This window comes from Meleagris gallopavo, chromosome 16 (genome assembly GCF_905368555.1).
Source record: "Meleagris gallopavo chromosome 16, MGAL_WU_HG_1.1, whole genome shotgun sequence".
In the NCBI taxonomy this organism is placed as follows: domain Eukaryota; kingdom Metazoa; phylum Chordata; class Aves; order Galliformes; family Phasianidae; genus Meleagris; species Meleagris gallopavo.
In genome coordinates, this window is record NC_139419.1 from 12,841,672 (window position 1) to 12,858,062 (window position 16,391).

The window sequence follows — 16,391 nt, forward strand, 5'->3', positions numbered from 1 at the left end:
CTAGAAGGGAAATGCTGAAGTTTTCTTTAGCTCCAAAAGCGAAACTGACTGTAAAAAGTTTGCTTCTCCCTGACCTGCCTTTCTGCTGGGAGATAACGCTCAGACTGGGTGAGCTGACTCTAATGAGAAATACTGATAGCTTTCTTAGATCTCTGAAATATCGAAGTGAACTTCCCAGCTGTGTGCTGTAGTGTGGTTTCCTGCAGCAGTTGGATGGCAACTCCTGGTGGTTGCTTTCAGCTCTGTGCCTAACTGGAAACCAGCAGCAAAGCCTGAGCTGCCCCTCGGTTATTCCACCCTCTAACAGCTTTGATGTTTCCCACTTTTGGGACAGCAGAGCTGTTTGTCCAATCCGGTACGGAAGCACAGAAAAAGCAATGCCAACTGGTCTTTTCAAAACCCATCAACAAAAGCATCATTTAACCAATTAGAGCTGTTTTATTAGAAACAAAATGACATTAATCTTGGCTGACAAACTTGCCTCTACTAAGCTTCAGCTTGCTGTGGTTATAAACAGCTCCAATTAAAAAAAAAAAAATAGAGATAAAATAGCACTTCTTAGATGATTGATCCCTTCAAGATGTCTCTTTTGAGGTTTTTTTTTTAATGATATAGTTTATTTTGGGGCTGTGCCTCCATGTGCATAAATTCAGCACTACTGTAGCTGCATGCTGCAAGATATGGGTATCCCTGAAGTACCTTGCAACTCATTTCACACTTCTTTTTGATGTGTGGCTTTGTGTTTTTTTTTTTGGGGGGGGGGGATTATTTAAATTTTTATATAAAGTGACACGAAGAAGCACGCTGTTCTTTGGCTGCACGCTGTGCTGGCATTGCTTCTTGCACTCTTCTCATACTAAGGTGGAAGAGGATGGAACTGAGCGTGAAGGGACATTTGGAAAATCAAGCTGAAGAGTTGTAAGCAGCAATATTGTAAACTGCAATTGCAAAAATCAAATAGCAAGCGCTTTGGAAATAGGAAATTTTATCTTATTTACTCCGTGGTAATTGCTGGTACTTGAGTGCCATCAGCTGCAAGCCTGCGTGTGATTGACAGCACAATTCTAGCCAGAGCAGCCAAAAATAGCCCAGGGTTTGAGTCATTTTTGTCTTTTTATAATCTAATACTGTCACAAAAGCCAGCGTAGTACGTAGAGAAATTGGACTCTCTTCACAGATAGACTAGTGTAATGGGTCTAATTGGCCAATGCTGAGGGAATACATATTAAGAAAGCACTTAATGTCACTGACTTAAGCAGTTCTTGCCTGCAGTTAGGTAGAATGAGCTCCTTTTCAGTTATTCGTTCATTAATATTTCTGCAATTAACTTTTATGCCTCGGTCCTTGCTGGAGTAGGGAGGCTGACAGAGGAAAGGGGAAGGAGCAGCAGCATTCAGAACCTCACTTGCTCTCAGAAGGAACCTTAATAAGCAGAGAACTGCAATTCTTAGTAAACTTCCTGACAAAATCAGCTGAGTCCCGTGCTGGTGGGCCAAGCAAATCTGGAATAGTTTGAAATTGCTGCTTAAGCATCAGTAGATACTGGTTTAATCTTTAGCTCTGGAGTTGCTGCCTGTCACTTATGGTGCTCCTAACGTGCTTGGTGAGGCCGGAAGGAGAAAGCATTCCTCCAATACAGAATGCAGAAGAAAGCCACGCTTTCCTGAAAATCTCCAACTTTCATTTCAAGCCTCTTTCTTGGAGAATTGTGGTGGTGTTTCCAAAGCCCCGTTAGCTCCTCAGGACGACATCAGTAATGCAGATCTGCAGCATCGGAATATCTGTGACTATTAGTACTAATTGCAGTTTCCATTTGGTGCTTTCAGGTAGCACGGTGTCTGTGGCAGACACGTTAGCACTAAAATAACTGGGCAACACGGTAGGTCTGCTTGTGAACATTCTAATTCAGCATTCAAGTGGCTTTAATTGGATTTAGCTTATTTTGCTCCCAAAGTGAATTCAGGTAAATCAAATTAAGGTTAATTTGGCGTAAGGGTGTGGGCAGGCATCCTCATTAAGGGCTCCTTGGAGCACCTGAGAACACAACTGGCCAGCTGCTCCCCAGCACCCTTCTGCCCTCCCTGTGTTCTTGCTGTGCTCCCAGAACGGGATGCTTGCTGGTCTCACTCTGCGGTAGGTCGTTTCAGATGGATTTTGTTCACCTCCGTTAGCAGCTCAGTCCGTTGTGTTGGCGTGCAGGGAAACGTGCTCACGGTGCACTTTGCTGAGCCTGCAGTGGGGAGCGTAGCCTTCGTGTGATGCTGTGACAAGTAGCTGGGAAACGGTTAGGCCATAAACAGCTCCAGCTCTTTGTAAATGAGTACCTGCCATACCCGTAGAATGAATGCTCACAGGGTGCCTTGGGGAAGCCCTTAGGGTCCTTATTAAAGCATCATAAGTGTTGAGAAGCAATGCTCTTATGTATGCTGGAAATTAATTCTGATTTTGAGACCAGCTTCCTAATTTACAGGAGGAATGTCGGGGCAGCAGAACAGAGACAGAAATAGCAAACCAGCTAACAATTACAGCAGCAGCTACTGCATCTTTGGATGAAGAGCGGAGATCCCATAAACTATAATCTCACAACTCTAGCTTGGGGTTATTTGCTAAAGAATAGGTCCCAAAGGAGAGGGATTTGCATCCTGAATAACCAAGTATCAATGTTAAAGTAGAGAAAAGAAATGAGTTCAGCTAAACGTAACATCATCTGTGAATGAGGCATGTTAGATGAAGCAGAAAATAATGGAAAAATTTGACACTTCTATCATGATTGTTTTGAAAGTGTTTCACTGATTAAAAAAAGTTAACACTGAATCTTAAAGAATGTAAAATAAATTTGATCGAGCTATATTCAGCTGTGACCACCGGGTCTTCCATTTGAGAAGCAGTATTAGTGTAAATGAAGACCCAGGTTACAGCTCTCCAAGAAAATCTGGGGTGTTCCAGAAAGTGTCCCTGATATAATGACCCACCTTCTATGGCTTCTGCTTCCTCCCTAATAAATGTCACTAGATATTAATTGCCCCTCTCCTGTGTTGACAACGACTTTAATTCCTCTGGGATAATGAATACAGTTCCAGTAATCCAAATTATACTCATTTTCTTATTTTTTTTATTTTTTTTTTACAGGAAACCTCTTATTTGCCAGTTGTTGACAGGTTGCCTGGACCGGACAGTGTGAGAGATGAAGAGCTGCTGATGACTGTCTGGCTGTCGAGTTGTGGCCGGGTACCCAGAGATGAGAGCAGTGGGCGGATGCACAGCACTGCACCGAGAGCAGCTGCCTTCTACCGTGCCCTTGTGGCATGGCTTCTATCTCCGGTGAGTTCATGCAGTGACAGTGCACAAAAGAAGCTTCTGCGTGACAAAGGACGTGCTTTTCCCTCCAGTGGATAGGTTCTTGAAATTACCTTTTTCCAACAGCTGCAAAACAGCTGAGCAAAGGGGAAATTATGTCCTAACTTGCCTTAAAATGAGTAAACCAAGTTCCAGCTGGATCACACCTGTATTTTACAAAGAACATGATGCCGAAAGTAAAATTAAAAAGAAATGTTTTTTTTTTTTTTTTTTTTTTTTTTAAGTGATGAGCTAAACTCAAAATAATCAGAAGCAACCAGTGAAAGCAGAGGACTAATTATTGTCCTCATCGAAACAATCATTTCTTTTGCTTTTCTCACAACTTCTCATTAAGAACAGATCCTTTCTGAAAGTCAAGGGAGCTGTTAGTGAGTGATGGTCTATTTCATCTTAATTGTCCTCTGGTTCACACCTTTTTCCCTTCCAAAGAAAACCCCTTTTCCTCACTTCTATTAATCTGTTGTTACTCTTTTCTTCTAGGGGAAGAAAAAAAACAAACTTCTTTTTTTTCCTTCCCCCACCCCTCCTTGGTTGCTGGCCTCATTATTTTCCCTGGTTAAAGACACTGGTGTATCAATTCATGCACTCAAGGTAAATTTCACCCTGAGTGGACAGCATGCACGTGGCTTTTAAGTCACTTAAGCTCCACTTAAACACTATTAATTGTTAACGATGTTCACACTTCCATTAAAACTTTGCTATACCGTTCTGTAACTTTAGTTCAGTACTAATGGAAATTGCCACTTGAGCAGCCCCAGAGTCTGAATCTTCCATTCAGAAAATAGTTAGCTCATGACCAGCTGAAGTGTGAACTTTCTTCCCTTTACTCCCACATAAAAATCCTGAGCTCTGACTTGCAGCAGCTCTCTCCAAGCATGAAAGGGTATCTCAGCCTCCAGGGCTCAGTCTTGCTTACTGGACTGTAGGGTCAAATGTTGTGATGGACTTTGTGCCTCATACAAACTGGGATAAAAGCCACAAATTGATTTCATAGAATTGTAGCATATCCTGAGGTTCCCAAACAGCTGTTGGGTAGCGATGAGAATCTGCTTTTCTTTAATGAAAAAGAAGTTCAAGCATTTTAGACCCAATTCTTATCTGCACCTGTGTAATTCCACTGTCTTGCTGGTGTCCTGGCACGTGTAAATCAACATATCTTTATTGATTTTCTTGAAGATGTGTTGATTTCTAACAGTGGAGAACATAGTCTTCCAAACATAAGCATTCCCCAGTAGCAGAATTGCTATGGAAGTTCCTTTGCAAAACCAGTGTTCAAAGCAGTCAAGGACTTGGTAGTGCTATTAGGAGTGATGCCACTGCCTCAAGTCTATCTATGATGTGGTTTTACTGGATTGGGATGATAAGGGTTTGACTGTTAGTAATCACTTATATGAGTGATGAAGTCTTATTCTAAAGCCTGTACCAGCTCCTCAGAATGATGTAATCAATTAGCATTGATTTTTTTGAATTAAGTTTGTATTATCTCATTACAGTTAATAAAGGCAGCACACAGCACCACTGTGACATGACTGGGCGGTGTTGACAGGAACTCTGTTCTCAGTTCTTGCTACACTTGGGAGGAAATGTAGGTTCTTCCTTTCACGTAGTGAAACTGGTGGAAGTTACAGTGTGCAAGTTATGGGAGTCCTTGTTGATAAAATAAATCCTTTGACTTACTAAAGCCTACATTTATTCCTATTTAATTTGTTGTTATTGATTTTCCTATTGGCTGAACCTCAGCTAATCCACTAATCAAGCGAGGGTGCTCCCTGGATTATTATACATTATGTGGCTCTACTCAAAAGAATAGAGCAAGATAAGGGGGTTATCTCCAGCCTCTAAGTACAGCCATCTATAAAAATGAAGTTCTGTTCAAATGGATTTACAGGTACCTCCTGTGAAAATGGAAGGTGGACCCAAAGCTCCATTTCAGGCAGTATGTCTACAGCAGGCCTGGCAGGAGGACGGATCGGCCCTGTCTGCTCGTGTAAGGCCAACAGATGAATCTCCAACCCAGCACTTGATGCTGATTAAAGAAAGGTTAAGGAAGATTAAAGTAAGGAGCATTTAAATGTGCTAGTCGTGCAGAACTGCCATAGGGTGTTACTACTACTTGTCACTAAGAACCAGGCTTGGGTGTGCCTATTTAAGCTCAAATCTCAGTGAGAAGGATAGAAAAGTGTAAATGCTGCTCTAAATTAGAATGAAGCCCAGTACTGTGGGAACTGAAGGACTGCTTGCAGCTAATTGCCCACTCAGGCTGTCCTTGGTTATGTGGTGCAGATGAGAAACCAGCTCTATACAGCAGAGTCTTTTGTTTCTGCTGCTCATTAACTGTTAACGTGTTTTTTGGTGGCTGTAACCTCATGGTGCAAAGATCTGCCTGGATCCAGAGGAGACCTATCTTTGACATGTATTATGCTTTGTGCTGTTATTTTTTAACCACGTGAAGAGTGTGACTTATGAGAGGGAATACTGTCCTGCTATTCAAGCTCCTAAGAGTCAGGGCCCAGAGAAAGGACCTGGGATCCTGTTCCTTCTGTCCTGCCAGACTACAGTGTCTGTCTTGCACAACAAAACACCAAGCTGAAAGGTCTAGCACAAGCTGAAATCTAGCATGTGTAGGTGGCACGTTGTAACATAAGGCATGTTGTGAGCTTGTGTCCTGAAAACAGGCGAGATTTGATGTAGCAACTCTGGGCCATAATCTGTTGGTTCTGTTTTTCATCAGAGCTAATTTGGACAAGACTGATTGTCTGAACATCGTGATGCATCCGGTTTGTTTTCCTCTTTAAATACTGCTTGTTAGGTACTGCCCTGAGACCTGCTGTGGCCTTGCTAATCCTGCCTGGTGCAGACACCTGCCCTATGTCGTATTGATGGGAGACATGCCAGGTGTATTTGGTGAGCAGTGAGCTTTGCATACCTGTGATCTCCCACAAGTCACTTGCATGAGTAATGTTCCTGTTACTGAATAAACTTACCCGAGATGCTTGCCAAGTGCTTTGTTGGGTATGCAAGTATCTCCCAGCTCACTCAAAGTAACCTTTGTAGCTTTGGCAAACTGGGGCTGGGTTTTCTATTCTTACCCAACATAATTCTTAAATGGAAGAAGAGGTATAAACATGTTTTAAAAACATGCTTAAGCTTCCTTTGTTCAGCTGCAGCAAGCATTCTTTGCTTGCAACTGTCTGCCTCTGAGCAGTGAAGGTTGAATTTCCCATGATGTATCATAAAGTATGACAGCTGTGGCTCCAGTGTCGCACAAGTAAATGATTGATGCTGGCAACAAATGTCATGATTAAAATACTACTGGAAAAAAAAAAAAAAAAACAAGCCCAAAACAATAAGCAACTTTTCTGTCATTGTCCATCCATCTGTCGGAGAAAGCTGCAGGGCTAATGAGAGGGAGCACCCTGCTGGACTGGACAAGGGCTTGATGTTGGTTGCTGTCTAAGGTGACTGAGCTCAAGAAGCATTCTGTGAAACAAAGAAAATGGAGGAACAGAGACTGACCTGCCTTGTTGCTCTCTAATTTCAAATGGGGAGTTGGCCAAGGCATCAAAATTGTTGAGCACTGAGTGTGCTCAAAGTATGTATCCAGTGTCAAGTAATTGAACGATCTTCTGAAGCTGCAAGCTCAGGTTGCACCCAGCATTTGGTTGGAGCTGGGCAGGGTTGTATCACTGGTTGGCAGAATGAGCCACGTGGAGTTTCCAGTCCGTGTATAAATTGTAAATGCTGTTTTACTGCCCTGTTTACATTCATGGACAGTGCTGCTGAGTTCAGCTGCTATGGGGGCGAGGTGAATGTGCCACTCATTCAAATGGTGTTGCTCAAAGCAGGACTATGTGTAACTGAGGTTTTCTCTCATTAGAAGCTCTACTGGATGTCATTGTGATAACAATGGCTTTTGTCAGTTTTGCTTTCTTGAGGCATTTGTAAAGCTGCTGCTCTTTCCCCAACAGAGATTTAAGTTGATAGGAACAACAAAAGTCTTTCAGAAATGTCAGCCACAGCAGAGACAAACAGAAAACAACAGCAACTCGTTCTGTCTCCCCATGAACTGTTGTTGGAGAGAAACATGGCAGACTTCACTTTCCTCACACAGGTCTTCAGTCTTGTGCTGTACAGTTATTGTAGAATATTTTAATGGTTGAACTGGCTAACAAAATTCTTCTGTTGTGACACTTACTGGTTCTTGTTGTAGTTGTCTCTTATGGCACAGTGAGAACCAGTTACTTGGTTTACCTTCAAAATATGAATAGTCAGGAAAAATAACTGTTCCCAAGCATTCTTGATACATCTACCGATTAAAAGAATGCAGGGAAGTTTTAATTATGTTTTCTAGATTATGTAGGAAGACACGTCAAGTAGTGTCAATTTTAACCAATAGCATTATGACAAATTGATATTCTAATGTTTGCAACATGCAGAGTCCATTTTCAGTGCTGAAGATGGATGCTCACAGACTACGTACAACATATTGGATGCAGATATTTCCCCACTTGATGCTAGGAAAGAAATGTCCAACTTTGTGTCTCTGTATCTCACTGATAGCAGCAAAATGACAGTTGTCCATAGATTTTCTTCAGAATGCAGTATGAATATGATTTTTACAGCAGGCATTGGGTTGCCAGTCTACAAGCCTGAGGACCTGTTTGAAGGTGAGGTTTCAGTTTCTGCAGCTTCCCTCACTGCTAATGCCTAGGCCTGATGTGACTGAACATCCTGAGTGCATCTTTCACACAATTATGAATTTACTAATGGTTTCTCAGAGAAAAAGCTGTCTTTAGAAGATCAGCTTTTGGCTTATTCAATTACGATGACGCCCATTCCTTTATCAAAGGTTTCTGCAAGGTTTTATTCAGCATATGTCATTCTGGGTGGTGTGTGTTTGTTTTCCTCGTGTTTATTTATTTAGTCTTCCTTCCAAACAACTGATGAAAATGAGGCAAATTAGAATATGCCTGCTTGTTTTTGGTTTCTTGGGTTGTTAGAACAAATGCTTATACGCTCACCTCTTGTGATTTCTGCATGCACATTGAGTTGTGTTTACAGGCATGTGTGATGGGAATTAGATTTATCCAGAGAATGCTTTCTAAGAATCTGCTCAGCGTTCCCAGTTAGGCATGTTAGCACCACACACAGCAGCACGGTGCTCCTCTGCACACTTGGATCATTTGATGGCTCTGGTGGTTTGGAAGAGCGCATGATCTCCACCGCTGGATCTGGGGGCTTTTTTGCAGACCTTTACTGCCTGAGCTCTCCTTTCTAGCTGCTCTAATAGATGAGGTAGAAAAAATGCTTTGCATAATTGCTAATTCTGTTCATTTCTGATTGGGCCTCATTGAGGTCACATTTTGTTCTAATTAAGAACCAACTTGAAGGAACAAAGGGCTTAGAGGGGAGGTTAAATGATGGAAAAATGTAACAAAGCTGTGCAGTTTTCAATATTAATGCTATTATCAATCTTGAAAATATTTATTAATTTCAGGATTTTTAGTTTTTATCCTTATGAAACCCTTTGCAAATCAATGTTTTGTTGTTTGACTGCTTTATAGTCCTGCTTATGACGTTTCCTCCCTCTTCAATATGGTATATAAAGTGATTCAGAATAAGATTGGTGGGCTGACAGATGTCACAAGCCTGTTATTTTGTACCAGTCTTGCTACCAACTGAAGATTACTATTAACTCTCCCATCATCAACAATGATGGAGTTTTATAGCTGAGCAGTCTGAGTGTATCAAGGACTCTGATTAGCAGTGCTGCTAACCATCCACTCCCCTTCACCAGAGGGGTCTTAGAGACAAGTCTGTATGGAATCATGTCCCCAGCTCGTGGGGTGAGCCTTTCCATGCAGGCATGACTGACTCGTGTGGACAGCATTTGCTCTCAAGCTCCATCACCCAAGCAGTGGGTCAGAAACCCAAGCAGTGTCAGGGCCTTCAGTTCTGTCACTGGACCTGGAAGTGGAAACGTGATAGTTTTGCAGCAGAACTGTGGGAGGAGTGCATTTTCTGTGGGTAAGGGGCCAAGTTTAGAAGCTCTGGGTGTAGGGATGGAGGTTGTGATGGTTTGGGAGGATAGAAGTTAGATGAGGATTTGGGTTTGGAGGCACTGAAATGCAGTTGTATGGTAAATGCACGAGGTTGGGATTGTTGCAGACAGAAAGAGCTGCTGCAGGTTCATGGTGCAGCACAGAGCAGGAAGCCTCTGCTGCCATCACTGATGTATTTTAATTGCTGGTTTTTTGCAGACTAAAGAAGATCTCCAGGAAATATTCATTTTTTACCAGAAGATTTCTGAATTTCTATCCTTTATACGGCTTCCAGATGTTATCTGGTGGAGAGCAGAACTGTGCAGTTGCTTCCAAAGCCACCTGTATCCACTTCTTGCTGAAATTCCCTCTGCCCTGCTCGGTTACATCACTACTGTTAATCCTCATCCTCAGGTACTGTATACAAATGCTTGGATTTGATATTTGTTTTCCTTCCTGTGTCCAGTAGAATTTATCCTCCTGTGTTACAGATACTTTTGTTTGCTTTAGCTGAGGGCTTAAATCTCTTTGAAAATAAACGCTTGTAAGCAGTGTTGATTTTTTCCACGAATGTGTATGAGATTACAAGGAGACAGCACTGTCTAAGATCAAGTGATTGAAATCGCCTGCCTAGAAGTGCCTGGAAGAACATTCACCACCTCGTGCTATTCAGAAGTAGAAATTGTCACTTCTGTCAGCTTAGCAAGTGCTCCATCAGAGGTATTCGAAGGAATGAACCGTTCCAATAATTCATGTACTTTGGGCTAATTGGAGGAGCTAATTCCTCACGAGATATCAACCACTGTTATTAGAGCTCTATCCTGCATAGTTCAAATATTTGCACTAGGCTTTCAAAGAACCTGTAAATACTACCTGACTTCTATGCCTTTTGAAGAATTGTTCTACTTTCCCATGACATCATCAGCCTTGAGTTCATAATTTTTTTCCCAGTGTTCCTACATCCTGAAAAAATCAGGAGATACAATTCTAGGTAATGGTAAAGACTGCAATTCTGGTTCACAACAAAGTTTAGTTCTGAAAATAACGTAGCACAAGAAGTTTCCAGTAATCCCCAAACCTGATTGAGATTGCTATTACAATGTGAGAATCGATGCCATAAAGCTTAGGAGCTTAGCAGTGCACTTAGCAATTTGCCTAAAGGTTTATCCCACTTCTGTGAAGGGAAAGGAGGCTTAATATTGTTGATTTGCAGTCACTGTAGCTTTCAAGTACAGGCAAGTGCAATAAAGCAAGCTGACGTACTTGTAAAAGATAAATCTGCTGTATACTTGTAAAGCATCATTTAAAACTGGGCTTTTATGCAAATCCCCTATTAGGGGAATTATAAATCATTAGAAGTTGAACAGCAAGATAGCTGGCACTTTCTGGAGGTGGATCTTTGCCTCGATGCCATTGAAAGTGGAAGTCAGTTTAAAGGCCACATTCTCTTTCTATGCACAAATGCTCCGTGCCACCCAGGTTTCCAGAGTGGTGTTATGCTGTGACCACTATGTATCGCAGCTGCTTAATAGATGTCGTGCAGTCAAATAGAAAGGCTGCCTTCTCTGAGCAAGGCGCAATGAGCCAGATTGTCAGCAGGCAGCAGCTAACCCTGATGTCTGCCCTGAAGCTTTACAAAGTGCTACCAACTGAGAATGTTCCCCAGCGGCATTAAAATACCACCAGTGTGAGTTCTGTACTGAAAATTCAGTATGGCGTTTTTAACTTCATTCTTTGAAGACTTTGTTCAAGGCCTGTGATTATAGGTTTTATTTTTATTTACTTATTTTGGGGTGATGTATACAAACCTGAATTGATCCAAGTACTCAATACTGGGTGTTGGGAAAGCAAGCAGTGAATGCCCAGATTGCTTCATGTGAACACAAGTCCTGAGGAGCGGAGGAAACAAATGGGTAAGGGAGGAGGGAAGAGGAGCATCAGGTAGAGCTGCTGTCTGCTTGTGTACTGACTAACTGTGTGTGGCTTTACAAGCAATTGATAGCAGTAATTGCAATTACATTTAAGCACTTTGTTAGAGTGTAAGCCAAGGTCTTGTTCTTAGCCAATTGTTCCAGTGTTTTTCTTCAGTCTGTTCTGAACCTGGAACAGGTTGCTTTTTTTTCTTGCTGTCTTTCTTTCAGGCTTACTAATTAATACAGGATATACAACCTATCAACCTGCAGTTATTGACTTTAGATATGAAGAGTAAACTCACAGAGCATGAAAACCCCAGGTTAGGAATGACATCATCCTCATAGAAGACATTAACTGTGACATTCCTTGCCAGCAAAAAGAGAACTGTGCCAAAATGACATAGAAATACTTCTTGTTAAGCCTTTGAATGCAAACCTTAACCTTGGGGACACAGGAGATGCATGGCCAGCACTGGTGCTCATGTGCCTCTTCTCATTTGTTTCAATGAGACACAGCTGTGTGCTGGGTTCTACTGTACTCTTCACAGTGTTCTGGACCCTGGGGCTCTTGCCCATAGGGTGCAGCCCTAAGTCCTCCCAGCAGCATGTATATATTTGTTGTATATATACATGTATAGCTAAGCTCCAGAGAAATGCTTCTGTTGTACTTCCTGGGGATTAGTTTCCTATGTGCTCCTTCTTCAGTTAGTTTCCCTCCTGACTTCCAACAAGGGTTGTTTTGTCTTCTTTTTTAGACAGGTCTACACAAAGTTCCCTCTTTGCTTTTCACTGAAGCAAAACTCTGTTATTATTATTATTTTAGGCAGTTTCGGCTAAGAATGGATAAGAATTCCAGAACTGGATCCAGGACACCAAATTTGCCTTGGTGTTGCAACTCGATGCTGTGAAAATCTTTACATGGCAGAGGCTGAACTAACAGGCAGTTTCATGTGTGGGTGAGGGCTTCCAAAATGTGCAGCAGCTCTTTCATATGGTATTTCTGTAACACAGATGCAAACTTATGGGATTTTCCTGCTGGCTGGCAAGTTGGTGGCACCTGTGTGTTACCAGAAGAGCTCTGCATGTAGGTCCACACAAGACTGAAACAGCAATGTTCTTCCACTACATGCTTGATGAGATTACAGATCACTGTTTCATGCTATGGCACGGGTTCATCACTTGTTACTTTGTGCATTTACGGCACCTAACGTGGACGTGGGTATGTTAGTCTTTGAAGACAGAGTGCAGGGCATTTCAAAATGGCATTCCAGATCCACTGATGGTGACAGTGTGCACAAGGTGACCCTTCCAATTCAGGCACTCAGGTTAAATCCTTGCCTGGGATGTTCCAGCTCTAAATTGCACAGAAAGAGGGAAGCTGCTTGATGTGAAACTTCAGAGCCAGCAACAAATCTCCCAGGAGATGCAGCAGAAACAGTGCTTGTGCAACATTCAAAGCAAGAGTGGAAAACAATCTGACAAACTGAGATGCCTCAACAGAATAAGCCAGGTCATGCAAAGAAACTTTTTGGGTTCTTTGCTTTTGCCTAGAAATGAGGATGCCCTTTCCAAACTAAACCTTTCCACTGGTTCCAGAACCTTCTAGAGGAGAAGCTGGAGGGGAAAAAAAGACATTTCCTTCTGCTCCTCTCCATACAATACATCCTGTAGGAAATGTACAGCTGTTATTTTGTATTTTACGATGAGCCTGACAAGAAGACCCTGAGCTGTACAGTTTGAATACTGTGACACTGTTTCTGTGCTGAGCATCATGGCTGCTGAGCCTGATGCCAAAGCTCCAAGGACTTGATCGCTGAGCTGCTGAACAGAGCATCAGAGCACTGGACAGGTGCATGAGGGAGGTAAAGGACCCAGAACAGTACCTCCACATCCGTTTGCCCAGATGAAAGAGTCACTGGGGTGTTGAGACTTGCAGCATGGCACACATTGGCCCCTATGACCGACAGCTCATCCAGGTGGAAGTGGTAAAAGAGGAGATCTGTTCATCTTGTCCTTTGTTTTCCAAACTTTGCTTGTGTCTCATCTTGACCTGAGTTGGCGTAAGGGTCCGGCTTTTGTCTAAAGCACCTTGAATCTGTTGTGCAGCCTGATAAAGTCATTTCAGTCGCTTTGGTGAGAGCACTTACGTACATCTCGCACGTCATTTGGCTGATGAGTCCATGTGGAGATGAGTCACCTGTGGGTGAGACATCCTGGGGCCTCTTCTATATGCATTTATATAATTGAATCCCGAGCTACACAGCTGTATCTCAGAGGCTTCATGAGGCAGAAGTGGAAGTTGACATCCTGCTGCTAGCTGAGTCCTGGTAGTTTGTCATTGGTATCTGTAAGTAGAAAGCCTTCACCTTTTGGATGGAGGAAGGGCTACAGTGATGTCTCTCTGAGCTGATATAGCATAGAAGACATAGCTTGGGGAAGAATAAACCATTATAGTTGTTCACTTTTCCTGAGATTTGGAAGCTCACATATAAATTGTGGCCATTATCAATTATTGCAGAAGACAGCAGTTTAAAAGGACCATCAAACTAATGTGCTTAGCCATTAGTACTGTGCGTGATGGGCAGAAGAGCTGGAAATGAGTCTCATCCTTTTCTGTGTTTAAGACATCTTTGTTTATTCAAAAGGGAGGTAAGAGGAAGTGAAATGCATCTTCACACTGTCTGCAGTGCAGTTACCAGAACTGCACATTTTCAGTGACAAACTCCTTAATTAGCCCTCTCTGTCCTCAGCTTTCTGCTGCCTGCCATCTTCCTGCTGCTCTTGCCTGTTTCCTACGCTGGATCTGGAGCAACCTGAAGTGAGCATGCAGAATGGGGAAGGAAAGGTGTGAAGAAAACAAACTTTGTGTTAATCTGGGTTGCACAAGGAATACTGCACTGATGCATTTGGATTCGAGACAGTGGAGAGAGCAGAAAGTTTGAAGATCATAGAATCATAGAATGGCTTGGGTTGGAAGGGACATCAAGGATCACGAAGCTCCAACCCCCCTGCTGCATGCAGGCCCACCAACCTCCACATTTAATACCAGCCCAGGCTGCCCAGGGCCCCATCCAACCTGGCCTTGAACACCTCCAGGGATGGACGGGGCATCCACAGCCTCTCTGGGCAGCTGTTCCAGCACCTCACCACTCTCTTGGTATAATAGGATACTGCAGTCTAACTCAAGCGTACGATGCAGAGTGTCACATCAGAAGTAAGCCTTGCCTGTGTGTAGTGTTGAGGCCTTTGCTAGATTGAGACTGCTGGTACTTTATCTGCTGCTGTGGTCAGTGGAGCTGAAAGGAGATGTTACATATGTACAGGATTCACAATCTGACTTTGGAGGCAGTGGAGGATGCGACATCGTTCTGAGAGGGCTTTAGGTGCTGCCTCAGTCAGGGCAGCTGAGCAAGTCTTTGTATTGGAAAGCACTTTGTGTGCAAGGAGATGAGGTGGTGGAGTACATAAATTCTTCCTACAGTCCCTGTTTTCCTGCTGTGGCTGGGAAGCAGTCTAGAAAACTCATTGCAACTTGAAAGACTCTCTTAGATCATCTGACAGCAAAAGCTATTTCTCTGTTCTCAGAAATGAGAACAGAATACACTGTAAGCAAGAAGAAGAGACGTTGGATTTGGTCATACTTCTGTATGACAATTAAAGATTCATGCTTTTGCTGTACGCAGCTCCGGTCTTCTCTGAAATGTGCTTATTCTTGTTTCTGCTCAGTATTTTGCTGTGAATTTCCTTCCCATAACTGTCTGGCTTCATCTTGGTAATGCTGTCTGAAAGAAAGCAGTGGCTCTGGGTTTCTTTTTAATGTTCTTTGAAGAACGATATGTGTTCAATCCTAGGTGTGTTGCAAATTGATTCTCTTTCTACTGTTTTAAGGCAGGAGAAAGAAACTGTCCCTCCTCCCTTCAGAGAAGGATAATTTTTGACAAAAATGAAGAATACCCATAATGGGAGGTTGCAGAAATGCCCTTCAATTCCTGCTCTTTCTGATAGCAGCAATGCGTATGGAGAGGGTATCAGTCCTGTAAGAAACTTCATTTATTACATTTGGAGGTGGTCGTGGAAGTGGTGATGGCAAAGTGATTTGGGGCTTGGAAGCATGTCAAAACCAAGTCAAAGTATCCCAGGGGCTCCTGTAGCTATTAGTGGCTGAGTGCAGGGCACCTTTTCTCCCTGGTGTAACGCCTATACTGTGAGACATCAGATTATTTGAACATTTTGCAGTCTTACAGGAGAGGCATTTCTGGGTAAGTGTTGAAGCTGGACTGCTCTTCACTGTTCTGCATTGTGCACGGGAAGGGAGACAGGTCAGCACTCAGATGACGCATCAGCTAGACTGGGGGAGACTTTCTGAACTGCTGTGTTTGCACTGGAGCTCTACAGCTCCTGTAATATTGTTGGAGGCATAAAAGAGAGAAACTGGCCCTGAGGTGAAACTGATGCAGTTCTCCTGCCTGCCCTGTCTATCTTTGTGCAGTATTGAAAGTAGCACCAAAGATGAAAGTAGCTTAGAGCTAAATAGTGTCAAAATCACCAAAATTATTTTGGGAGGAGTAAGGTCATTCAGCTACCTGGGAAGGATCACTTGTGCATTATGCATCAAATAGTTGTTACGATATTGAGAGGAGCTCTGACTCGATGCAATTCTCTGCTACATGCATGGGAAAGCTGTTTTCTTCCTAGGCATTGCATAGGAAGGTGATCTCAGGCATTTCCCTCCACTCTCACATTTTTGTGAGACTAGACAAAACAGGGGCTTTCATACTGCATCATCTATGCGTATTTCCCTACCCAAGGGGGAAAAAAAGAGGATTTTCTGGGAGATCTAAGACTTTTCAAGCTTCACTTTCTGCTGCTTTGTGAAATCTCATTCAGGTTGGCTGCTAGAAAACAGAGTCTGACAGATCATAGAAACAATCTCCTGTGGGATCGATTCCCTAATAAGTATGGCCATGTCCCTGTCTGATGGGGTGGGAGGCCAGCATGCTTGCCTTGCATCACAGCTGATCCACAGCTTGCACTTTGAAACTCTTTAAAGATCAGCTTTACCTTGGGGTTCCCAGCTTGT

At 42.8% G+C, this 16,391-nt stretch overlaps 1 protein-coding gene across 12 annotated transcripts in view; it reads left to right on the forward strand.

Moving 5' to 3' along the window:
* DNAAF8 (dynein axonemal assembly factor 8) overlaps positions 1 to 16,391 on the forward strand; it is an 83,774-nt gene that overhangs the window by 23,557 nt on the left and 43,826 nt on the right. For 11 of the 12 annotated variants that reach the window (XM_085237246.1, XM_085237250.1, XM_085237251.1 and 8 more), the window contains 3 exons: positions 3,130 to 3,321; positions 5,246 to 5,413; positions 9,618 to 9,812. In XM_085237246.1, coding sequence (XP_085093372.1) covers positions 3,130 to 3,321; positions 5,246 to 5,413; positions 9,618 to 9,812 — 555 coding nt within the window. The remainder of the gene's footprint in view (positions 1 to 3,129; positions 3,322 to 5,245; positions 5,414 to 9,617; positions 9,813 to 16,391) is intronic. The other variant, XM_085237254.1, reaches the window with a different exon arrangement.